This window comes from Chiroxiphia lanceolata, chromosome 9 (assembly GCF_009829145.1).
Source record: "Chiroxiphia lanceolata isolate bChiLan1 chromosome 9, bChiLan1.pri, whole genome shotgun sequence".
NCBI lineage: Eukaryota > Metazoa > Chordata > Aves > Passeriformes > Pipridae > Chiroxiphia > Chiroxiphia lanceolata.
Genome location: NC_045645.1, coordinates 24,232,973 through 24,259,788, shown reverse-complemented (window position 1 = coordinate 24,259,788; position 26,816 = coordinate 24,232,973). Strand labels below are relative to the sequence as shown.

Here is a 26,816-nt window from a genome sequence, read left to right as displayed (position 1 = left end):
ATTTTGAAGTTACTGGAAGGACCATGGAAATTCAAAATCAAAAGTTGATCAACACAAATTATTGGTTAAGAAGGCTAAACTATGGCAAATAAATCTGAGAGAAAGAAGGGACAAAGAAGATGGAGATAAGGTTAGTGACACATCTATGGAAAAAGTGGAGGTAGGTATTTTCTAACAGTGAACGAAGCACATCTGCTCAAGTTCAGTTTGCTTGTATCAGAAGCTGAAAAACAGAAGACCATCTCTTATGTAATTCAGATGGAAAAAGCTTTTATCTGGACTTGATTTCCATATCATGAACGTTCCTACATATGAAACAATTTCTCTTCTGAGTCACGAAAAATCTCCAGTCAGAAAACTGTTATTCAGTTACTGCAAATGACCAGCGTGAAAACAGAGTTAAAATCATGACTAAAACCATCAAAAGATTACAAAGATCCAAGTCGATCTGTCCTTATGGCAGCAGACACTGGACAGTGCAGACGTTTAGACAGACACTGGTCACGTACTGGATGAACTCTATGAATGTACAATAACATCACTCACAGCTGGCTGCCCAGTAGCACTCAGCCAACACAGAATTTGTACCTCAACTCCTAGTAAACCTTAAACACTCAGAAAAGGTTGTTTGCTCACCTCAGCGACTCTGTCCGGTTGATCAGAGGCCGACAGGGGGGTGGTGGTGGTGAAATATATAGAAGTGGCTCTTCTGAGACTATCATTAGTGCTTTATTATCAGACACAGAACGATCATACCTGGGAAAAATAAAGAAAAGGATATCAAGAAATCCCTTAAAATACTTTTTTATGGACCTTTGACCAAATCCAAAGAATGAGCACTAACATCAGCAGACCCACAAATGTTATAGCTGCTCCCTTGGGACCTTTGAAACAGGTGAATAACAATTCCTATCAAACATCCAATGTTCTCAGTCAATTCCTCAATGGGGTCTGACAGCACTCAACACAGGGAAGACAGCTGAGCATTAGCAGATGTTGGATCTCTTCCCATAAAGGCCAGATATTGAAAGAAAATGTAGCCTGTAAAATATTCCTCATAGTATGTAAACTATGTGATCTCTGCAGAGGCAACTTTCTTTTTCATTCCAGAGCTGTGCTACAGAAATACTAAATTTAATATTGACTAAAGCCATGCAGATGTAAAGACCATGAGCTATATGACAATGGAGCAGCCATGAACTATATTACAACTGAATGGAGAGGACTTACATCTCCAAGTGTCTCCAGAATCTAGCTTGGTTTTGACAAAAACTGAAAAGGAGCATCTATTTCTCAGTACAAAAATCCGTAACACTCTCAGAACCTCTTGAGGGGTTAACTACTTATCACAATACCTATTGTAAATTTCTCCCTTGATAAGTTATCAACGTAACAGCTTTAATCCTCTAGGTTTTGATAGACTTGTAGCTCCTAAACTTCAATTTCTTTCAGAAAAATCAGGTGTAAGAGCTCATGAAAGCCTCATTTACATTCCCTTCCTTTTCCCAGCTTTCTCTCCATCTTTATGTCTGCTTCTCCTGTCTACTGCATCTAGGACTGATAAAGGAGAATATGCAGCAAAGAGCTCACAGCTTGCCAAAATCAGGGTGAAACAGTGAAAGAAAAGAAGGAGATACAGGCACATGCATATCCTCCTAAGAGAACTAGTCTACTCTTACATCACCTAAGTCATGGTCTGAAATGTACCACATAGGACACAAAGCTCTCACCATGGCTACAGCCTTAAAATGCTCTTGATTTATTGCCTTCTTTCTGCGTGGCAAAATACATTAGGGCTTTCTGCACATCTGTGCCTGGCTTTGTTCAACCAGCCAAAACACTCTACTGGAAAGGGACAGTCTAATAGGATAAATCTTGTAAGGGGAAAACATGAGCTGTATTAGCCAGACTTCAATCTGGAGGCAATTATATGTTCACTTATGAACTGCATGCTAGAGATTTAGGAAGCCTGAAAGCCAGTATTTAATTAAATAATGCAAAAACACAAGGATGGACTCGGAGTTTTATAAAAATGTACAGTGCTAAGTTCAGAGTGTGTTCTTAATTGTGAACGTGCCCAGTCTTCTCTCCAGCAACTAAGAAAATAAATACTCCAGCTTAAAAAGTATTCAGATATAGATAATATGACAAATATCAGAACTATGCAAGCTAAAATATAGATTAGAGGAAAAAAGCAGACAGATGAAGGACTGAAAAAGGTTCTGGAAGTCTCTGTGACATATACTTGTTTATGTGCTCTCTTCCCTAACACCATGCAGCACAGCCACGTGTACACTTCTGAAGCATTACATATTGGGTAATCTTGGAGATAAAATACCATATTTATTTGAAAAACAACCTGGTAAACTTTGTTAAATAATAAAAGACCAGCTTTCAAAACACTGTGTTTGTAAGCTCTGCTGCTCTATAAAAACAGCAACAGCACCGGGCAAAAAGGTCAGTAAGGCAGTGAGAGCTAAAAGCACCATTGCCCTCTGCCACTCAAAATAGGTTAAAGGTTTTCATCTCACCTATTACTCTTCTCGGGAATGATGCCCTCAGGTATTTTCTGAGCTGCACTGGACTCCTGGCCAGCTGAGAACTCCAGAAGATTTCTGGTCCGGTGATTAGAACTCGCAGTGGAATCAACTCCACTGGGATCCTTTTCGAATATACTGGAAAACATAATAAACATAGCAAAATGTATCTGCACATAAAGGCTCTGCAAGGCACTTGACCACTTGACTGTGAAGTGTTAAATATTCTCAGGTGGAGAAGCTTCTGGCTGTTGTTATGTTACACGGATAAGGTTCATATCGTATCTAATGTAAAAACTTGATATCTTGTGTCACTATAATACTGTAATTCAAAGCACTAGTGGACAGAAAAGCAATTTTTCAGTTTTAATTGTTTGAAGGATTTTGATGCTCTGTTTTTCATGTTCCCCCACATAAGCTTCACCTGATGAAACAAAGATCAATCTGCTTGTAATCCAGATCTGCAGGCGTAATAAAATTATCTATATTCAAATAAAAGCACCCCTAAACTTTAACTTTTATCAGCCTTAAAGTACATTTGACATAGTTTATATGAATACATTATGTAAGGAAAACTTAGCTACCAAATTCCGTGCAGCTGCAAGCCTGGAATGTTATGCCAGACATCTAACAAAACTGTACACAAACATGTATGTTCAATTCTAGTTGGATTTAGAACAACTGGCAGGGTTGACAGCCCCATCTACAAAGCAGCAGCAGGCCATGGTCCCAGACACCCTGTTGTTCCAGTGTGTGCCTGCACTGATTCAAGGATCCTTCCCTGGGGGCTGCTCATCCAGCCAGTCATGCAGCACAGGAACCTCTGTGCTGCTCTCCATGCAAAGCAAGGCAGCAGCACTGCACATGTGAGCTGGAAAAACGACCAGCCAACTGCTGTACAACATCGACTGCATCCGAGTTCAGAAGGGCGACTTGCAAGTGAGAAATCTTGAGAGCACAAAAGCAATCCTTCAGTTTCTCCTCTCCCGAGGCTGCCTTTACATGGTTGCTTCCTGAAAAAAGTTTATTTACAAACCCAAGTCCTAACCTTCCTGGCTGACAACAGCAGAGCATCACCAGCAGCAACACGGTGAAAACACAAAAATACAAGCCCCCAGCGCACCAATGAGATCTTTGCCATACACGCTGACCACTGCCCACAGAGCACATTTTAATTCATGCCTCGCTTCTCCTGTGCAGCAGAGCATAAACTCTGCAGGGGAATCTCTCATTTTCCTGGTTTTACATGGCATCACTTTGCAACAGGCAACAAATACAAATGGTGACAAGAGACAGGCAAAAACTAGGAGGGCAAGATAAAATACTCCACAACTACACAGAAGGTACAAAGAATTGCCTAACAACTTCACATCTTTTGCCAACACATTTGCACTCCTGTTAGTAGTAACCCAGGTGTCCCTGTGAATAATTTTGTCATACTCTGAACCACAGGAGTCAGGGCAATCCTAGACCCTGGCTGACATCACTTTGGCTGCCTCATCTTCTCCAGGTTTCTAGGCAGCATCATTGAGTCAGGGGAGCAGAACTGCTACAGGCTCTGTTTTCACTAGTGCCAGTGGGCAGAAAAGTACTTACAGTTTCCTTACTGCCTATGTGCACTGATATCCAAATGTTTCATTGCTTCTACTGCATAGCATGGAAAGCTGGATGGTTTATTCATAACCTTGTGTCAGGTAACACCAGGTTATCCAATTTAATAGAAGCCATCTCCACTATCTACTGGATTTTATGAGACCATGTTTCTTCTCTTCCAATGAAAGCATCAGCACAACTGGCAGCATCTCAAGCCCAGAACCAGAGCTCAAAACTAAGGCTGAGGCTTAAACAGATGCCACACCTTCCTGCTGGAAGTTGCTCATGGTTGAAATGCCCCACTCTACCTAACCCAGAGTCATGATAGCTAAAAGGACAAGAATATCTGTCAGAAAATCTAAAAGTTGTAACTCTCCTGCAAACCCTTTTTCCACAGCCTGAAGTCTATCAGCCATCCAGTGCGTCGCCGAACCTACTGGATCTGGCATTTTGGTCTATCCTACCTCTCTCCTTTCCTGTTCAAAATGACACATCAAACCAGAGGAACTTTCCATCTAATTACTTAACTAAAGCTGACAAAAATCTAAGCAGAAGATCTGTAACAAATTTGCATTTTTCCATGGTGGTTCTTCCTTCCTATTTGCCTCATTCTGCAAAGGCGATTCTTATTTCAGGTTCCAGCTTGGCGAGGTGGCCAGTTTGAGGTGAAGTGTCACATGCAATACATTCCTACTCCAGTTCACCCTGAGCTCTGAACAACAGCAGAGAAATCCAAACCAAATCCATCCAGGATAAAGACACCCACTGCTCTACAATCACAGCTAATCTCCAGTTTTTTTAATTTAGTTGTTTTAGCTCTACAGCCATTCAAAACCACACACACCTCATTTTATAGCATCAGATTTAGAAGAGGGGAAAAGTTTATTTTTACTCTTCTCAAGCTTAAAACACCTTAATCTTTTCATCAAAATTAAAATTTCACTTTTGGCAGCAGCCAAGTATGGGATGTTTCAACATGAAAGAAGATATTTTCAGCAGCAAAAGACAAAGAAGGAAGTGAACAGAGTACATTTTGCCATCCTTACAGACATAAACCATGGCTCCCACTTCTGACAACACAGGCACCAACTGAGAATAAAATATGGCATTAGGGTATTTATTCAAATGATCTTTCCTTTTTTAGGATTGTTACTTTCCACAAAATGCTTCTTTTGAAGCAGGTCTAGCAGCAATTTCTGCCATAAGCCATATGGGCCACATTTGCCTCCCCTTTCCCATTCCTTTTTGTACCTTGAAGATGACCAAAAGTTTCCTTCTCAAAGCCTAAAATATGCCTAAAAAAAATTAAAAACCCCCTTTCTTGCTCATTTGGTTTGTGGCAATGACCCAAACCCAAAATAACTAAGTCTGGATAAGGAAAAGCCCCACAACTTGAAATACTGCCCCTCTTCCACCTTCTAGTTACTTGGGTGGTTTTGTCAGTTTTTTCCCCATCTGAATAGATGATGTTGTTCTGTTGTATCATTTCTTCCTCTTCCCTTCTCCCACGAGAGGTCACTAGTGAAGTTTGTCTATAAATAGGGCTCCATCTTCAGGAAGCAGATAGGAGAAGACATGGAGGTAATGGTCTATATCCTCTGACTTCTCAAAGACCTTTCCTTACCAAGTGGGTTCATGACAGTCTGACAAAGAAGAAATACTCCTTCTTTGAAATCTCAAATTAACACAGGGGCAAAAAGCATGACTTAAGACCAAGGAATCCCTTCAAGCAGCTGGGAGAGGATGGACCTCTCCTGCAGAACTACATCTGGAAACACCGGGCCACCTGAGGCATACTGAGGTTTACAAGTGCCAGGCAGAACAGCAACAATACAAGCTGGAACAGAAAGGGTCTACAGAGCAGATCCCAACACCATGACACAGAAGATGAAGTCAATATTGGGCATTTAAAAACATCAGGTAGAAGAGGCTAGAAACCATAGAAAGAAAGGTAGATCTCATTCAGAGGAAAAAAAAGCTTCAGAAAAACAGTATTTTCAACTAAGATATCAACAGTTGCTCTAAGAACCACTTTAATACGACAGATGGCAAAAGCATGGGCAATTTTTTCATTCTGTTGGGCTACAAGATGAGAACCTGGAAAAGGAAAAGCACTTTGGCATATCTTCCCTGAGCAAGTCCTACTATTCAAAGGAACTGAGTTACTGCCCCACCTTAAAAGTCAAAAAAGACTGAAGCTGAAAAATGGTTTTACTGGACAAGTCGACCAGGGTAGAAGTTGGAATCTTTCCTGTTTGGCCACACTTACACACCTGGGGTGTACCAAGGCTTTAGAGCCTGCATTTGGACATCCCAGAAACCACGAGCATGAAAGGGTTTTCACAAGCCGCGAACACCATGTCCAAGCTGGCTGAGCTATCAGCTTGTTTCAGATGCAAAACCAGATCCAAGGGAAAAAAAGAAAGAACCACTAAATATTTCATGCAGATGTTTGTTCAGAAGTGTAGATAAATTTGATTATAGGAGGGAAAGAAAAGCAACACTCCTGCCATGGCTTCTCCAGGCATTCAATGGCACCTGATATTTTAGCTGTATTTTTACTTCTTTGGTTTGAACGTCAGTTTGATAAATGTGAAAGCAAGTCTTGCCAGGAGCACAAACTAAATATTGCTTGTGCTTCTGGCTGTGCACTTCAAGTTTGGAATACTGACATTTAAGCTGTACAGTAATTCGTAGACGAAAGCCAATAGTGATATCATAACAAAGAGTTTTCTGGGGACAGAACCATCTCTGAGTATGAGTTGGGATGTTTCCAACAAGTTAAAGTTGACATTGCAAGGAGACACCAACCGAAGACCTTGTCCTCCTCCTAACCGACTCCAGACAAGGCTGCCACAGTGCCAGACACTCTCTGGAAAGTATTTCTTGTTTCTTATTCCCGATGAGTGCACCATCTGCCAAGAGCAAGGCTCTACCTTCCCCTGCCGGGCTGCTCCAGACCTACCCTCTCCAAGCACTGGGCTGGAAAGAGGAAGATGAGGAAAGCAATACAAAGTGGAGGAATGATCTCTGTGTTTTTTGTTGTGTTTTGCATGCTTTAAAAAGCAATTTATTTTTAATAAAGCTGCTGGAAAAGAAAGGAAGAAAGCAAATACTGACACCCAGAGCACTTCTGTGTTGCTTGGAAAACTCTATACTATTATCTGGAAGTGGGCTGGCCTTTGTTGCCAAAGTTTGTGGCTGTGATCAGCAAAGGAAGGAGGAATGAATCACTTCCTCCTCCTGCAGCTGTAGTTTGTAAAAAAACTTAAAGTATCCGATTTTATTCAAGCATCAACCCATCACAAGAGGTATTGAAAGGTCTGGAACCTGGACCTGAGTCCAATTTACTCAGCTTGTCCTTTTCCTCTCGACTCCTCTCTCTCTCTTCAAGGAGAAACTACAATACAAGGCTAAAGGTGTGCTCCAGAAACGGTTTTCTAACTGTGGGCCATCTGCAACACAAATGTACACTCAGCACTGCAACATATTCTTTCAGTGTCACAAACATTAAACTAAGTTTCCCATATTACAAGTGTTCAGAGTCACAGATGCCTTCCGATGCTTCTGCTGTTTTAGCTAAAACACTCAAAGGGCTCTGTATTTCCTTGGCAGCCAGAAGACATGGAGGTGGCTACACATGGCACTGTTTCATGCCTCTTGCGCTCATTAACAGTTTTCTCTTCACATTTCACCAGTTCCTCTCTGCTAGTGTGTAAGAAATTAATAGCCCTCTGCCTGTCATCATTTGGATGTAGGTTTGTTAGCATACTTCAGGTATACATCACATTTAAGCCTATCGACCTCCTGAAGACATACGGAAGGCTAATGAGGCTTGCAAAAAGCAGAGAAACAATCCTTTTATATCTTTCACAAAGTGAAAAAAATCCCAGGATTGGATGAAGGGAGAATAAGAAACTGACTCTGTGGTTCTCTGCTACCAGAACATCTTTTGGAGATGTTTCAAGGAGCCACTGTAAATTTAGACACCACCATTCCACCTGCAGCTGAAGGAAATCATGAACCACTGGCACAATGTTTAATGGTCACAGTTCAGCACCTCTCCCAGATCAGGCTTGGCTGGAAGGCAGCAAAGGCCAGGCAAGGAACCTGGCTGGAGGGTTCTTCCTCCATTACATTGCAAGCCATTGGAGGCTCCAACTAATCTGCCCCACTTCACACTAGAATGGAGGGAGGAAGGAGCACACACACAATTGGGAAAGAACTGGTATCATGACAAAATAACATAAGGCAAAAATAATGCTGTGTTTCAGTTGTCAGTCACTGCCCTTCATTTTGGGCAGGTGCCAGACACGTGGCTTTAGTCTACTTAGCCCATGTTATTCAAGAGGACATTTGGGGTGTTTTCAAACACATCACAACACTGCTTGATCTCGTGACTGATCTCACCTGCCAGGGCAGCACAGGGGTGAGCTCCAGACCTTGGCCCAGGAGCAGCTGCTGTGGGTGGGATCTGCAGTGACAAACCTGAGCACACAACACACAGCTCCAACACCTCTGTAGCAACACAACTCTTGCTGCACGTGATGTTATGGTAAGGAGATCAGCTCCTTTGCTCACACAGCAAATGCTCCCTTTGAGGGAACTACGGCATTATTTCTCTAACTTTCCAACATCCCATCACCAAGGTATCCCTGGGCTCCTGCTTGCCACAAGACGAGTCTGTTTCTTTAATCAAGCAGTCCAGCATAAAGGCTCAAACAAGAGAAAACTTGCACAAAAACACTGTTGAATGCACCAGTCCTCAGAATAATCCTGCTCTCCCACACACCGACTCAAGATTGCTCAGCCTGTGTAAGAGCACTTACACTTACTTTTGTAAGACCATAGTGACACCAATATAGGTGTGCTCAATTGGTGCTGTTGGTAGCTCAAACTGCTCATGCTCCAAAACCTCACCAGGCTACGTTAGTACTGGTTAGCAGCCTGCAGACTAGGTAAGATGCTAATCTCAGTCCTGGGGGAAGACTCGTGTTTTGATTACTTCATCCTTACAAGCAGCAGGCCGTGGTAGCATGCAGCCGAACAATCCTTGGGCAATTTCTTCATTTTTAGTAAAAGATGATTAATCTTACCACTTCTGGTTTTGGTGGGTCTTTTTTCCTGTTCGTGCTACCAATTTAAGGAATGAGACACACCCTGAAGTCTTTCAGGAGTCAAAAAATCACTGTTTCTTCATTTGCTGTAGTCCATGACAACAGCAGACAAATGACATTTCTCAGCTGGCCAGGCCAGTGTCTTTATTTGCAGATTGGTCACTGGATCTAAATTTTTAATAGATTATTCAATTTCCAGGATAGTCCTGGAAAGCAGAGGAAAACCCATGAGAACACCCTAGAGAGGAGCTGCAGTGAAGTCTCTGTAAAAGGCCAGCCATTCTAGCGCAGCTGCTTTGGGTCAACAGGACACAAGAGGTTTTGAAGCAGCAGCAGCAGCTTTACTGAGCTCCGTCAATCACCATCTCAGTCATCCTCCACCACAAATACAGCTTAAGAAATTTTCTTTACACCATCAAGTCTACTTTTCAGTTTGAAAGAGGTTCCAATCATACAGTGGCCAACTTGTAAGATAACAAAAAAGTAATAAAAATAAAAAAAAATAAAACATCACACCACCTTCTCAAACCTCCTGTTCCATGCAAATTTGCCTTTCCTCTCTCCTACTTCATATTTTATTTTGTTTTCTGTCCACTAAATATCTGAAATGGTACTTAGGACACATTCTGGCTAGCTGACATCTTAATAAATGCTCTAAGACTGCTGCTAGATGACAGCTACCATGTAAGCTTGAGCAGACTGATTATGGGGGAAAAATAAGTAGTTGCACATTTTTTAACAGTCAAAAAATAATGCTAAGGTCACTAGCAAATACTGGCCTTACATGCTTTGCTGCTACTCTCCCAAGAAGAAGATATGCAGAAAAATTATCTTTTGCATCTTCTGTGATCGTTCTCCCTTCCCCGATTTTTATATGTTGGTTGTGTTATTTTCCTGCAAATGTTACTATCGCATTTAGGATTTGCATTAAAAAAAAACAAACCACACAAGACAATTTATATTCAAATGGGGAATAGAATCAAAATAAAAATATTCCCAAAATAAATACACAGGTTGTTTAGACTAGAACATAGGCTTGGTTTCCATTTGTTTCAGCCTTGTTTGTGCTTGTTTAACACATTTTCAGATCTGGTTACTATACAGGCAGCGTCTAACACAAATGTGGAAATTAAACAAGGGGAAAAAAAAAGGCATCTAGGAACTGTAATAATTTGAAAATGTTCAGATTCCATGTAGTAAGTGGTAAAACAAAAATGCACAGCAAACTAGGTGTTTCTCAGTGCCAGAAGCCAGCTGGGAATGCGGCCGCACTGACTGGCCTGCCTCTCACAGAAGGCACACGTGAAGGCAGGAGATCCCACAGATACCTTGCTCCAGGTGCCGTGGTCCCAGCTCCCAACCCTGCTGTGTGCCAAGGTCTGTGTGCTCACTGCCTCTCGTGCAAACACCGTGGATTGCCAATTCCTGTCTTGCACCTCATGGTATGCAAGACTGGGGCAAGGGGGTGACCTCTGCAAGGAGTTGGATCAAAACATACCCTTTTCCCTTCATACACCTCACCAATCATTCTTAAATAATAATAAAAGGAGGTTTTTATACATGTTAAGTCCAAACCCAAATAATTCACAAAGATTACAGAATAGTTCACTGACACACAGATGGGAAATTCCTGGGCGCCTTTCTTTTAGTGTAAAACAAACAGATAAAATAGAAACTTACACTAATACAATTCCTGCTAAATTACTTCTGCTTTTAATAACTGAAAGTTTCTGTTTTCTATATAAAGTATCAACAAACCCAACAGAGTTTAGTAACACAATACAACCTAATGCAGAGTTACCACTAACTCCATACAAGCCACTTTCACATCCTCAATTCACACTGATATTCAATTTATATTTAATTAGACTTACATTCATTTCTTAGAGATAACATGGTGCCGTGTCCAAGACTGAAGGATGTTCTTAAAAGCTTGTTGGCAACTAAGCAGACTGGACTAGACTCTTCCTCCAGTATTTTCCAACAGATTTCTTGTGTCAACAGGCCAGCTTCCCTACTAGACTTTCAGCCCCACTCCCATATTCCCAAATTCAACATTACAGATTACCCATACACATATTTGTCAGCATGAAAAAATGTGGCAGCAGAATAATTTTATCTGCTAAACTTGTTTGCCAAGGGCTGCCACATCCTGGACTGCTTCCCATAATCCTAAAACAGCAGAACAGCAGTCTCAGAGTCCTCCATGAAACATCACAAACATCTCACCACTCAAATACACAGTCAACAAGATTTAAGACCAATCTAAAAAAATTATGTGTGAGCCAGTATTAGTGCAACACACATCCATTAATGCAGAGGAAAACACAGAACTAACTACACAGTCAATCATCCAGATGGGATTTTTTGTGGGATGCTGAGTGCCCACACACTGCACCTCCACCGACCCACTGCAGGCCACGGAGGGTTTGCAGGACTGTCTGTTCTTCAGCTTCACATTCCTGTCCCAAAACAATCCAACTGCTTCCCTTTCTCTGACCTGACAGAAATAGGTAACTAAAGAGAAAATCTATATATCTGACCTTCTGTTTTACCTCTAGTCTTCAAAGAATCCTATCACTTCCAATTAAGAACCTGAGAAGCGTCTCACAATAAAGACGGCTAAGGGAATTCCAAAGTCTGCTCTAGAATTTAGGGGGTGAATTTCCCATGATTTTGCTTTTTTTTTGGATGTCACTCTCCCTTTGCAATGGTTCACTGGTTTTGAATAATTATTCACTGCTAATATGCCCGAATCAAAACATCCTGAGCCTGAATGCTGGCACACCTCCACACAGGTGTGCAAGCTAAATGATTTCCAACACAGAAGAAATGGCAACACTGTCACAAGGTTTCAAAACATATTTATCTCCAGCTGATCACTGCACAGAAATTAGGTATTCCACAGTTAGCTAACTTGGGGGAAAAGAGTACTTTTGCTGAACTATAAGCTAGCATGGATATTATAACAAAAAATTACTTATTTCTGTAAGAAATTGCAGGTGCTGAAAAACAGTACATACACTGGAAGCTCCTCTTGTTAAGGGCTAAGCAGAACAGCAATCCTGACTATCACATTTGTGGAGCTACCATTCAGTGACACCTTTATAAAAGGAAGAAAACATGTATGGGAGGAGTGAAATCTAAAGAAATGGTTTGTACAGCTCACATTCTGGGTCTTCCAAAGAGTATTGCACAATCAACATTCACACCACCTTGATAAAGTCTAGGATTTTAATTGCAGTGCAAAGCATTTATTCTGCTAGGGAGAAAAAAAAAAAAAGGCAAGTTTGCAAATACGTTTCTCTTCGCTGCCTAAATCCAGTACTGATGCAAACCACCTGGTTGAGGCACAGCAGTCACACTGGCATGCTCAGCTACTGCACTGGCCAGGAACAGCCAGACATCCAAGGATTTCTTTTTTGCTTTATCTACTTTATTAAACGTCAAACATGTCAAGAAGTTAACCCTCTCACATTTCTATAGTTACTGACTGTTGCAAAGATATGAACATAAGCTGACCTTTCAGCCTCCTTTGACAGAAGTGCCTTGCCATCAAACTCAACAGCTTACTCATTCCTGGGGGTAGAGAAGCTGCCACAGGAGCTTTAGAGCACTGTGGTAAAAGACTTCTCATCTATCTCTCCATGTTCCCAAGCCTTTTATCACTAACAAGAGTTTCATGCATTCCATCACCTCACTGTAATGCAGAGACAACTAGAATTTCCCTCAGCTTCAGAAAGATAACTAATTCTAGTGGTTCTCACCAAGTGTCTCTCTCAAGCAAGTGGTAACATTTGAAATGCAGATGGGACATAAAATCAATCACTTCATCTCTGGAAGCTGATTTTTCTGCCTGGTAGTCAAACATCATAATACAGACCCTAAATGCATTAAGAAATGGTCTACCTTATCCATATCAAAGTAAAATTATCAGCTATATTTCACTGCCTGAGATACACAGTATTTGCAGTAAGTGCAAATACTTCAAAAGTAATTCCAGCTTTAGCGGATTTGCTAATATTATTAAAAATACAAACACCAACACTCTAAAAATTTATCACAGTTAGAAACAAAGTCTTCCTCCATATTTATCCCATTCCATTCCTTTAGTTTGACTGGGGTTTTGAGGACAAATGGAGACACTGCTGATTGAGAATCTACTGAAACTTTATCCCCTTTTGAAAAAGTGAACTGCTTTGTATAAAAAGCCTTTACGTTCCAAAGTCAAATTAAATAAACAAGTATGTGCAAGAAGTACTGCTTTTTGTTCTCCTTTCTTCCACAGATCTTTTTTAAAGTGTCTGGGAAGTAATGCAGCATTTCCCTCCTGCTCTCTGGTTCCTATGCCCCACTGATAACAGTTCAAATGAGAGGTTTTTGACTATCACTTCAACTAACCAAGGAGAGGGGAAAAACCTCTTCCCCAAATCTAGAAGACAAGTAAGGCAGGGCTCGTACTAACAAGGGAGATTGCAGCTAGACACATCTAAAAGTCAGGACTGCAAAACACTGGAACATACAGAGGGATTTCCTCACTGGAGATACTAATGCAGCTTCAACTCACAGGTACTGAAATGAGCACAGGTATAAACGACCAGATGAGCTCTCGAAGTCTGTAACTTTTTTTTCCTAAAAGGATTCTAAACACAGTTCTTAGTCTCTTCAGATATAAATCAAGCAGACAAACTGCTGTGGGCTGCACTGATTTACAAAATGCCAAGCCAAGAGAAATTAAAAGTACAAGATCTAGCTCTTGTTGCCAGGAGTCCAAAAGAAGAACCATTATACAGATACATCTTCCCTTAAGCAGGAGAAAAACAGAGGACAGAAGTCAGACTTCAAGCTTGTCTTTAAAACACACTGCTGCCTGTATTAATGATTCAAACAAAATTTGTAGAACAGAAAACTTGCTATGCAAAGAGGAATTTCTAAGCAGCTTACCTCAATGGACCATAATTGAGCATTATAAAAGCCAGTATCACCATCACACACAGGGTCCTTCTCTTTGGAGATGATACTTTGAGCTTCTGGTTCTAGACAGGAAAAAATCAGAAGACATGCAATGGAAGAGGGGCACAGATATGCAAATGTGTGTCAGAAGCTAAATACACCAAATGATACTTGCTTTTTAGATTTATATTTGCCTAATTATGTATGAATACATGCCAGGGCTACTTAAAAATAAAACTTTTGTTTGTACATTATATTCAGCTTCTACCCCATCTATCTTCTCAGTGAAATCTTAAGAAGCACCATGGAGTAACGAATTCAAAGTCAACCAGGTAATGTGACAGGTGTCCTGACCCAGAGTTGGTGAAAGCCATGTCTGGATTGGGAGGCTGGTCTAGAAATCCTCAAAGGTCTTCCAGACAACATCTCCACGATTCTGTTCTAGCGCCTTCCACCTGAACAAGTGTCTCGATATAAAGCCAGACTTCCATCACAATCTCTTACCTCTAATACTACTTCATCCAGCTGCCTCTTCAGTGTGCTGTTTTCTTTCTTGAGTTTCTCATTCTCCAGCAAGGCTGCCTCCAGCCTGGCCTCCAGTCCCAACATGTATTCTTTCTTCTTCTTGCGTGACTGAAAGGCCGACTCACGGTTTTTGATCATGCGCTGCTGCCGTCTCAAGACATTGACCTGAACGGACGATACACAGGCCTGTTAACAATTCACAAGTTTAAAAGTGCCTCTATTTCATGCATAATTTCTGCTTCTCCACTTTGTCAAAAGTCTGCACAGATGGTTTCTCACACTGTGCTTCCAATGAGCCGAAATGTTCAGCACGTGGTACACCTCTCAGTCGTAGCTCAGGGATAATGAAAAAAAGGGGCTCTGCACCACCTGCTTTTTCCTGCATTCTCAACCTCCTATGTATAGGAGACACAAAATGTATACTTGAGCAGCAGTTTGATCAATCAAATCACAAAGACAGAAAATATGTATCTTCAGGTCTGCAAGACAGCAAGAATGTCATTCACCTTCACTTTATCGTGCACCGTTTTATAGGCTACAATCAGTCACCTCCTTTCTTAACAGGGAAGTTCTACAGTTTTACAGTCTATTCTGCATGGAAACCATTTCCACACTGATTACACCTGCTTATGTACCTTTTCCAGCTATGCTATATAGTTTTTGAGCTTTTGAATACTGTTGCTGGCCTCAGATTGCACATTCTATGTGTATCAAGCACTTACATGGTAGTTTAAATGTAGTTTCTGGGTGCATCTATACTAACATTTTAATTCAGATCAGGAGTGTGGCTTTGATGCACATTTCCTGATTGTCCCACTTAATGTGCTTTGGTTCACATGACAGCACAGTCTCTGAAAGAGCACACAAACTGGATTCCTTCAGGATGAAGTTCAACTAGCAAATATACTCCAGGAGAGCACATAATTCCCTCTAACCACTAGCAGGCATTCAGTCAGCAAGACCAGACTGGGACAGTTCAAAGTAACCCCTCCCCATCCTCCAACAGTCCTGGTGGCTGATTTTTCTCCCAAGCAGGAACACTCCATCGTCTTTTACCACTTACTCATTCTGTGGTTTGCACTGAGTGGGATGACCCAGACTGAAAGCATCTTGCTGCTGACAAGGATAACAATGATGGATACTGCAGAACTGTACAAACCTACTTGAAATATTAAGTTTAAACACTACTCTGTTGATTTCCTCTCCCTCACAGATTAGCAACAGCAACTCTGTTTTCATTAAGAACAGAAGACTTCCATCTCATTATTAAGCTACAACTGGACGTGCCTTAATGACAATACTCTGAAAGATAATCAAATGCTCTATCTTACACAGACCTGAATATCCTCCAGTAGCTGCCAACACACGCACTGGAGTGACCTGTACTTATCAGAGAAGGAAAGTTAAAGAAAAACAGATGAGAACTATTCCAGAAGTATTATTCTAGGGAAAAAATAACAAATCACAGAATAGTAACATTAACTAACTCAGACAGTGTGCTCTGGCTAAGGCCTGGCTTTGTAAAGAACCTTAACCACAGCTTTCCAACTCCCTCCTCGTATATACCTGCATGCAGACAATATGTTGCTCTAGGGCTTTGGTGTCTGCAAAAAAAAAGTGGCTACAGGCTGTTTGAAGATGACATTCTTCTTCATCATGCTGCAGGCTGGTGGCAAAAACTAAGAAAACACGTTACAGTGCATTAACATTCTGGGCTGCCCCCATGTTGGTCTAATTGCTTTTTAGAAAGATCATTTATTATATGTCTAGTCTGCTGCCACCAACAAAAGTCTGTGCAAGTGTAGCTGTTTGTACTTACTCCGATATCTCTCTTTAGCAGAGTGGAGAATGAGAAGATTTTAACATATTTTCATTAACACTAAGCTTTGTCTTGAACTTTTTAAGTACTACAACATTCAACATAAAAAAAGCTTCTGCAGACATATAAAAACTGGACAAAAAACCCCCATTTGGGCTAGCCAAGAACTGCAGTGTATAGAACACACCAATCTGGGGCCAGGATCACTTAAACTGTACACAGATGAAATAATAAGGAATGAGTTCATGCAGCAGCTTTGGCTCGAGTTGTGAGATATTCCAAACAAGTAGTTACGCTCCTTTTTTTGAAAAGAGGTTTTGCATCATGAAGTCAAACAGAGAAGATCAAATTGTTTACATCCACTCTTGTTTGCAGACCTGCTTAGGATTATTCATTACTGGATAGCTTTTAATTAAGTGTCTGGCAAACTAACGTGCTTCCCTGCAGAAAACATGGTGTTAGCACCAGTGCAGTGCCTGTACACAAAGAGTACATCTGAGGTACATCTGTCACTGTTCCAGATACTGCCAGCTACATTTCACAGGGTGTTCATCTAGACTGCCCTCCTTTGCTCACTGTTCATCTCATCTAGACTGCCCTCCTTTGCTCACTGTCCTCCAGATGTTGGAGGAACAGCAGCTCTACCCAGCCCGATCCAAGGTGCTCTGAGCAATAACTGCATTTCGGTCTATGCCACACCAGTTTCATTTTGACTCATTTCTTAAGCTTGCTTACATGAAACCCAATATTTGCATCCTTGAGTTAATTTGTTTTAATTTACAATCCCTAAAAAATTTAAGGCCTTCGGTCAACCTTCTAGCTCTTGTCTGGCTTTTCCTGGGAAATAAGCCTCAACTACTCACCCAATCCCACCTAAATCTGATGCAGGAAATGAAAAGAGCTGAGTGAGTGAAATGGTGCAAGAATGCTTGAACGTGGAAGCAGTATAGCAATAAGCACTACACAGCTGGCCTGGCATCAAAATAAACATGCTCCCTGCTTGAGCACTTTGATAACCAGAAGAGAGAGGAACTAATTTATAAAGTCAGCCTGCTTGAGCAACATTGCTCTGTACAAGTCCTGAACCAAGATTAAACGCAGCAAACACCCCTGCTAACTTCTTTTGCAGCCTTCCACTTTTTAAGTTGTATTGTATTAATTTTCCACTCAAAATAGTAACTTCTGGTCCTCGGGAAACACAGACCATAGAGGGAAAACATATGCCTTAACATCAAACAGTAATCAGTGATGCAATTTCTGCTTCCTAGCTTTAAAAACTACACTACCACTAGCACATAAGAATGTTGTAAATATGGAGAACTGAAAGGTTCACTGCAAACCCTTGCTTTGAACAGGACTAACTAGATTCAGATTGCCCTCTATCTTCAGAGGTCTTACAAAGAGCTATGCACTTTAGGAAAAAAGAACAAACACTGCTACCTCAATTTACTTCCAAAGAAAACTCAATTATGAGCAAAATTTAATCTCCATTCCAACACAAGCTGTACTTTTAGCAGAAGGCAGTAAGAACATCTCTCACACTCCAAAGAGTTTTCTGTACAAACACTGGGAAAGTTAATGAAGAGCTGAAAGTACAAATCATTTCAAGTTTGCATTGGCTGGCTTCTTAGCTTACAAAAGCTGCTGTCTTTAATGATGCATCTCAAATGCAGGAATGCAAAACCTATACAAGTTTTTTGTCCGTTCTTATGGAAGTTCTGGGTTTTCTTGAGTTTATTGTGAATATTACACAATGTACAGCAGAGAAAAATGTTTCAGTAGAAATCCACACCTATGCTGAAGGAATTCTTCATAATCTAATTTTTTCTAGATTTTGAAATATTTTAACAAGATAACTGGGAGGCAAAATTAAATCCTTTCTCACTACAAACTGGAAACATGAGAGAAAGGCCCTATAAGGACACAAACCGAATTGCTTCACACACCTACAGTTTATGCCCTCGTATCATTTAACTGCAACAGGAAAGGCAATCTGTTTCTTTTCATTAAGAGCCTCTTTCCTTCAACCGGAAGAGTGGCTTGCTTAGGCAGCGTTTCTTTTGTTCAACTTCCCAGTGGAAAGTTGTTTCCCAGTGAGGAGTGACTGCACAGAAAGCCTGGCACTTCCCCACGGCTGGCAGGCAGCACAAACGTGTGCCACCAGGACACGCACCACGAGGGGCCTCAAGCCAACGGCTTGCTATCGGCCCATCTCAGTATAACCCACTGCAAGGGCTGAGTGTTAAGCCAACAGTTTATCCCTCCTAAGCCCAAAAGAAAGTCCTGCAGTGTTTCTTTTTATCCCGCAACATCTGCTCAGATTAGCAAACAAAAACACGTGTTACAGAGCTCAAATGACAGCTACATCTGTGCAGCTCTGAGCGCCACATATGGCGTCCGAGGCAGCCGCGAGATGTTTTAACCCTGCTGGCGCCAGCTGAATCCCAAAACATTTGTCCTTTCTCAAAGCCCTTTTTCACAGTATGTGCCAAAGAGCATCTGCAACTGTTCCTTCATGTTTCAACAAACACAGGTACAACGTGCAGTATGTCACAAGCCTTAAAACTGCTGCCCTAAAACAGCTTTGGGTGGAAATACCCATGCAACCATCCTTCGAAACAAACAGCTGATCATTACCCAGCTACACATTTGACTAGTGACTGTCACGGGTGTGTACATAGAGTAAAATGACAGTAAGTGGGTTTTCTCAATTAACCCTTATATTCAGAGACTGGCAAGGTGCCATGTTAGTCCTGGTTACAGGGAATTGCAAATCAAATGACTGCTGACAGGTCTCTTCAGTTTGGCGTTGTATAGCAGGCAAATACCATTTAAAAATGCAGTGCTCTTAACTGTCTCCTGTCAGACCTTTGTTAGCTTCTTGTGAATTCAATATCAAGTTTTCATTGCGCTCTGTCTCCTGAATTATTTGTAGCATGTTATTTTTCATTATAAAACACAGCCTTCACACAAACACGATTAGTGAGGAAAATTTAATATCAAGCACGAGTGGCAATTCTCAGACATGAGGGAACTGTACAGCAACATCCCTCCAAAGAAGCTGAAGGCACATGCCTTTGACATACAGTGACCTGCACTGCTAATAAGCTAATACAGCAAAATTCCAAGTGAATGGACACCAGTGTTTTCTCCCTTACACTGAGAGCCGTGATAGGACCCTCAGCTCACAATGGCTTTCAGAAAATGACACTGAAGAACAACACTCAGAGTTGAAAAGCCACAATCAAGAAGCTTTGGTACTTTTCACAACTATGCCTTCTTTGGACAACAAAATGCTACCAAAGCAGCTCCAAATTACTAGGAACTAAATCAATTTAACATCCAGCTCTCTATCTAGTTAAGATGTCAAAGCTGAAAGGGGAAAAAAACCCCCACACATCTCAAAAGCTATTTCTGTTTACACCTACTGCTTATTGTGAGCTACTATGGAAAAACTTCTTTATTTGCACAGGGATTGTGAGCTTACACCTTTTCTACTCATACAGTATATGATCAAAAGGGAGCCTGAAGAGATTAGGCTCATATGAAACTCAATACCTGAAGTTTCTAAAAATCATAAGTAAAGTCTGGGGAGATAAAGGGGGATGGAAAAAGAACTAAGCAGTGACATTTCCAATTCATCTATTTCAAAAGGAGTGTTTTTATTATATGGATTAGAAAAATGGTTTGGCACTAATCGAAAATCAGATATATCTTCCTGTAGGTAAGAGACCTTGAGAGCTTGTACTTGAGAAGAAAAATGATGGAAAAAATGTATAATCACTGTCTTTTGCTACACCTGCATCCCTGGTCTGCAACTCCAGGTAAGCCAGCACATATCAAGTTGCTCGTCCCCGTTCTCTGCCAAGCTGCCAGACTCCCTGTTTACTGTTAGAAACCCTATTAGAGTTTCCCTGAGACTCTGAAGGGATCTGGTTATCCCATTAGATGCCACAATACCTATTATACAATAGGTAACTGAGAGCTGTTTCCAAGCCTTGGTTATCAGCTCTCACACACAGTCAGAACTTACATCCAGCCCCACTGCTGGTGTGGTGCCTTGAAGCAAGGGTTTAGTCACTGGTATTTTCCCACTTGTCGAGCCATTTCCAGCAGCTGGAGGCAACGCATTCACCGTGTGGTTTTGAAGTGGTGTGGTCCCTCCAGTGACAGCAATGACTGGTTGGGAAGCAGGAAGCACCCCAGAAGCCTGAAGCTGCACCACGGAGGGCTGGGGGAGCACCACTGATTGACCTGGAACACAAGAACAAACAGCAGAGCTCAGCACCTATGGAATGGATTTGTACTCCATCACTTTGTAGGGGCATAGTGATAGAGGAGGTAGAAAGCCTTGCTTCCCCACCTGCCCTGCACAATTTATCTCAAATCCACTAGTATATTGCACAGAATAGGAACAGAAAAAAAAAAGTTTAAAAGTTTGCAGGATTCTTAATCCATCCTGCAAACTAAAGTTACGTATATTAAAGGGATCCAATAAATCAAACTCTCTCCCAAAAGCTCTTCAAAGTTAATAAAATTCAACACTTATTATAAACATTACTCATTTCAGTATTGCTAACACTTGAAGCACTCTGGACAACTTTTTCAAAGAACTTAGCCAGCTTTCCTCAATCCTCCTTCTCCCTTTTGTTCATACTTTATTGCTGTATTCAATGGAAAACTTACTACACAGAATTGACTCATACTACACAGACTGATACAGAATACCATAGAGATAGAAGATGAACAATGCAAGTTACACTTTCAAAACTTATGCTAAAGCTTCAATTTACACTAAGACCATTTGTTTTAAAAAATGTTTTATGCAAGAAAGTTTATGCACAAGCTTTAAAGAAAAGCAGGTAGAAAAAATGAGGTAATTTTGACAGAGTTTGAAATGGAATTAAAAACAGTCATGTCCAAGAAATTTCAGTCCAACAACTACATTTAACTCAAGCAGGTGCTTGAGTAATATTTTGTTGTCTGAAAACACATTAACGTCTCTCTAATCCTTTGTAACAGGATGACCTCGCCAGCTTTCAGAAACAGCACATTCCAGCTGAGCATTCCAACCAAAATGCACGACAATGTATTACAGCATTTACCCAACCTTCTGGAAGGCAAAAAATGAAGTAATATACCTAGTGCCAAGATCTTTTATGTATGGGGTGCAGGATTAGATCTCCCTTTTTTTTGCAGACACAGTCTTGAAGACATGATGAGTTAGTACTACCCTATTTAAGAACCTTAAACGGTGAATTTGAGACTATTTCAACTTTTTTTTTATGTATAAAGGATGTGATGCTCTAAGACCATGCTTTCTCCCTTAAGCTTTTATAAAAGGGACTGTAAAAATATGATTTCTCATGCTTCTCTGAAGATAATGGGATATTTCAAACTGGTAGCTCCAACCTGTCATATGCAGGGGATGAAAAAAGACCCTTATGGTTTTCATTATGGAAGCAGCACAATAGAATTTTTAAACATATCACCACTTAAACATCACATGGAAATACTTTCCCCAAAGTATTTCCTCTATACTGTCTCACAGAAACTACTGCCCTGACTTTTCTTCAGGGAAAAGGAGAAGCTGATCTTCACAGTACTATACTTACATCCAAAAACTCCCTATCCCCAACATTCCTTATTCCAGATGGTATTTTATCAGCTGGAACATCAGAAGGAATAAGAATTGGGTCACGCTGACTGTGCTGACCTGTGTTTTGAGCAGTCTAACAATCTTAGGCATTTTGTAACAAACATCAGTGTCTCCAGATTTGGCTGAACTCCTCATGGAAGAGCAATTAGTAACGAAGACAAATTTTTCACTATTCCAATAATTTCTAGATACATGCCCTTAACAATTTGTCTCCCTTTCCTTCCACGCCTCAGTGCCTGGGCATTCAACCGCAAGGGACTGTGGCCATCAGCTGGTGAAACGAGCAACTGCATCTGACAATTCCTGCAACGCAAGCAATGTCCCCACAGCCTCAGCTGGAGACTGAAATAAGGCTTTGGGTTCAGAAATGAAGGCTCAAGCTACTTCAAAAATCGGTTACAGGGCAACTTCAGGAATTGTTCATGGATGACTAGATTTTTTTCTTAATGACAAATTGCCTTGAATAAAGTATATGTTGGAGGGATACGAAAGGTTTAATTAATTTGACAATGAATTTTGGGTTAAATGTGTTCAGTAGTCCCACACTGGCATTTTACAAATACAAGTACACCTTCATCATCACATTAACACCCAAATAACCTTATTGCACAAAACTCTAGGAATTGTGAAATTACTTATGCTTTGACTGTGACCTAGGCTTATGCAGGCATGAAGAATTATCAGGGGACAGGAAATCGCCTGCCTCTAGTTTACATCAGCTTGCAGCTGTAAGGAACTTTTCTAACCTGACACAGCTCTCAGTTTTTAGCAGATTTCACAACATTCTATTTGATGCTGTTTAGAGAGATAAAAAGCCATAAACTCATGTTCCCACCATTCTGTGGCAGTTTCATATGGGGAAAAAAAAAAAAAAAAAGCTTTTACCACTTTCCCCAAGCTTTCCAGCTTCATTCAAGCCACCCTGATTCTGCTGGACCTTCCTTTGGTTACAACAGAACAGCACTGTAATCACCTTATGCACCACAGCAGAGGGTCCCTACAGATCTTTCCCAATCAGCAGTTTTATCTCCACAGCTCAGCACAGTCTCTGTCTTCCATTCCAAATAATGGAATTATTATAATCCAGTGCCTTCCTTTCCAAATAACACCCAGGTAAGGGCTGTTTCTCATAGGACTCTATGAGAGGAGAAAGGCCATCTTCTCAGCCTTAAGCTTTTTCAGCCAAGCATGTAGGACCACTTTTTCTCCTACCCCTTCCCTTTCATGCACCAAACCTCACTTCATTCTATCAGCCAACCCAAACAGACAAAGTTACCCCCAAGACCTGGCTCAGTCAGGACAATTCACCTACCTTTAGGAGGTGCTGGCTGGATGTTAACAACTGGCTGATTCTTTGGCAGTGGTACAAGCATGGGAAGAGTCTGAATAATGATGGTTTTAGCTGGGACACCAATGTTAGCCTGAGCTTCAGGCACAGCAGGCAAAAGGGGTTTGGGTTGTATCAAAGGCCTGGACACTGTCTGACTACACCTCTTCAGGTTCCTCGCAGAATTATTTCCTAGAAAAGGAAAGAAAGTCAGAACAGAAGGCATAAAATAAAGAATTCAAGCAATAATAAAATGGCTTTTGGAATGGGGATTTTTTACCTATCTATAATATTTGTTAAAAATAAAGATATCTGATCAAAAATCCAAGTCAGAAATTACAGGATATCTATTGTCTGTTAGTTAATCATTCATATAAAACACATATATTAGCTATAGGATCAAAGTAAATCGCATACTATCTATGGGATCAAAGTAAAGTACATACTACCTACAGGATCAAAGTAGCTCTGTCTCTCATACCAGATCGAGAAGAGATGCTGACAGCAGGCTTCTTCCCCCCATCTCCTTCGGGGGATGCAGGGCTCCTGCAGCTCTTGCTGTAGAGAGAGATGGGAGACATCTGGGAGCTACAGCTGAAGTCCACATCATCCTGCAGGCAGAAAGTACGTGAGATTAATGCTTCAGAAACACAGAGAAGTGTCTACTAGCAGTTCAGAGTACATCTGCTTTTCATCACTTCTGTGTTGCTGCTGCAGCAAACAGGAGAATGGTTTTGTTCTGTAGTTTAATCCTGGTCAATGCCAAGTACCACTAAAAAAACCCAACAAGTACTTCTGCCCATCAGCAGAGCAATGCAAGGCAGAGGCCAGCAACTGCTAGACTCAGAAGCCTCTAGAAGGCATTTTGTTTGGCAACCAGGTTAATAAACATAACTGAGGAAACAGAACTGAACATGCTCTTATTTGAATGGGTCACAGAGAGGTAAGAAAATGCCATTGAAGGAAAGGTGCTTTTGCAAGGGTTGGAAAAATAAGCCACGAATTTGATCAGAGAAGTAAATCACTGGGCTTTTGTGGTTATATGTGTTACATGGAGGTTTCTGCATACAGGCACATTCTGCACTGGAGAGTCCACAGACGACGGAGAAGGGACGGAACAGTTTGAAGTGGCTGGTGATAAGGGTTCTGTCTTCACACTGTCATCTGCAAGAGGCAGATAAGGAAATTTTACTGCACAAGTTTTTAGCAAGGAGAGATCAGTAAAGAACACACTGCTGTCCACCAGCTATTTAATTCCTGAAGCAAAGCACAGCAGAAAACATAGTGAAACTAAAGGTACTAAACAGCTTAGCTTGTAGGGCAGTCCTTGCCAGTTGTACCTGCCCTACACAGCACAACTTCTCATAACACATAAGTTACCACCAAGTTGTAACAGTTCACCCTTGTGGGGCAGAGGGGTAAGAGGGGTAAGAGTCACACCTGCAAAATACAGGAGATTAATTACCTGTATAAGCATGGCCTGTAATATTCCAAAGGTCTGAGTCCCAAGACATCAAATCCAAATCAAAATGAAAGTTATAGAGATCATTTTCCTGAAATGACAGTTCAGAAAAAGAGACAAGACAAAAAGAAAGATACATTGACATCACCAACCATTATGTGCACATTCTTACAGCTCCAGAAAACAAAACAAAACAATACAACTATCACTTCAGTTGCCTTAAGGCATGCAGAGATAAAAGTCCTTAACGGAGAAATTCTCAAGTGGAACATACAAGACAAGGCTTATTTTAAACCTTAGACCTGTAGGAAAGGAGCATGTCAGTTTAAGACCATCACTAATTATCATACCCTTAGTGGTAGTTTCTAAACCAAAATTCTAAGTCCACTTGTTGAACCATCTCAAATAAAACACAGGTCTGCCTTGAAAAATTTATTTAATGTCCTTCCATCATTACATCTCAAAGCATCTTATAAACAAAAGCACCATTAGGGACGGTTTACCAGAAGGAAAAGAGGCACAAGTACTGATTTGCTTAAGACTTGATGAACAGTACATATAAGGTCTCCCTATATTTGAATAAACTGACATCATCATTTTCTAAAGCCACAGACCCCAATTTCCTTTTCCAACAAAAATAAAAACAAACAAACAAGAAAAAAAAGGTTAAATTCACTTAATACATATGATTTATCATGGGACCTTTAAAAAAACAATTGGGGGTTTTGCTCCATTTTTTTGTGCTTGTGCATCTGTAAGTCTCAGTTCTCTAGGCAAATGTGGCATTTTATGAGCACTTGCATGAAAAACACAAACATGACATACCCAACTCACACAAATACACAGCAAAGATTTTCTTACTAAAAACCATCCTGCAAGTGCACCTTTTCCTTACATTCTCAACTTGGTCGTAAAGGGAGGCTCAAAAAGTGTGCACAGATGTTACTACTTACAAGTTAGAATGAAGAGAAAGCTCATCAGAGCACATTGATAGGAAGAATGACAAAAACCCACAGCCCAAGGAGCCTCTACACAGGCAACTAATGCCAGCCAGCTGACGGGCACTACCTTTCCCTTGCACAATCATGCAGTTCCAACGTTTTCTCCAGTCAGTGGCTCTACAACACCTGTAGGAAGGCTCTTAGTACCTGAGATTTACGTTGGATAACCCAGGGGTTGTACTGGAGATGGGTCAGGACACAGTGAGCACAGAGAAGGCAAGAGGAACAACATGGAATGGAGAATCCACGAGGCAGGTTGCCCCGGGAAAGAAAAAGTGGTACGTGCAGCTGGACAGCAAAATACACGGGGATTAATGCATAAGGTTGCAAGCAAAGGTTTTTGGAAAAATCCTACAGTAAAGAAGACAACACGAAGCCATCTAACAGGCAGGGTGGCAAAGCCGAGCCCCGGTGGATGCAGGTGTAACGCGCCCACGCCTCTCCCCTCCCGCAGCGCTGCTCTGCGGGGTTCGCCTTCCCTGGGCAGCGACAGCACCGCCCCTCCTGGGCACGGCACCTCCAGCTCTCACCTTGGACTCTACCCTTTACACCTTCAGCCTCCAGCCTTGAGACCCACAGCTTGTTAAGCGATCGATATCCCCGTGACTCACGCAGGGTGAAGGCCGGGAAACCATGGTCTCCTGCCGGGCTGCCCCGGGGGGATCCCCGCGGGTCACCCCCCTGGCCGAACGGGCAGCCCGGCCCCCGCCGCCCCCGTCCCCTCCCGGTACTCACATCGGGCTCGTCCTTCGGGGCCGCGGCGCCCAGCAGCTCGCTCAGCTCCTCGCCCAGCACCGCCTCTGCGGGAGAGACAAGGGGCTCA

At 41.5% G+C, this 26,816-nt stretch overlaps 1 protein-coding gene and 1 long non-coding RNA gene across 3 annotated transcripts in view; both read right to left on the bottom strand.

Moving 5' to 3' along the window:
- ATF6 (activating transcription factor 6) overlaps window positions 1-26,816 on the bottom strand; it is a 77,431-nt gene that overhangs the window by 50,436 nt on the left and 179 nt on the right. For both annotated transcript variants that reach the window (XM_032696410.1, XM_032696411.1), the window contains exons 2-11: window positions 26,729-26,793; window positions 24,996-25,083; window positions 24,600-24,694; window positions 24,012-24,141; window positions 23,516-23,722; window positions 20,578-20,798; window positions 14,705-14,890; window positions 14,192-14,283; window positions 2,532-2,675; window positions 637-756 (exon numbers count right to left, since the gene is read on the bottom strand). In XM_032696410.1, coding sequence (XP_032552301.1) covers window positions 637-756; window positions 2,532-2,675; window positions 14,192-14,283; window positions 14,705-14,890; window positions 20,578-20,798; window positions 23,516-23,722; window positions 24,012-24,141; window positions 24,600-24,694; window positions 24,996-25,083; window positions 26,729-26,793 — 1,348 coding nt within the window. The remainder of the gene's footprint in view (window positions 1-636; window positions 757-2,531; window positions 2,676-14,191; window positions 14,284-14,704; window positions 14,891-20,577; window positions 20,799-23,515; window positions 23,723-24,011; window positions 24,142-24,599; window positions 24,695-24,995; window positions 25,084-26,728; window positions 26,794-26,816) is intronic.
- On the bottom strand, window positions 16,213-20,571 carry LOC116790905. Its single transcript, XR_004358530.1, has 3 exons — window positions 20,444-20,571; window positions 17,358-17,360; window positions 16,213-16,226 (listed from the first exon to the last, which is right to left on the bottom strand). It is a non-coding gene; the product is annotated as an uncharacterized LOC116790905 (long non-coding RNA).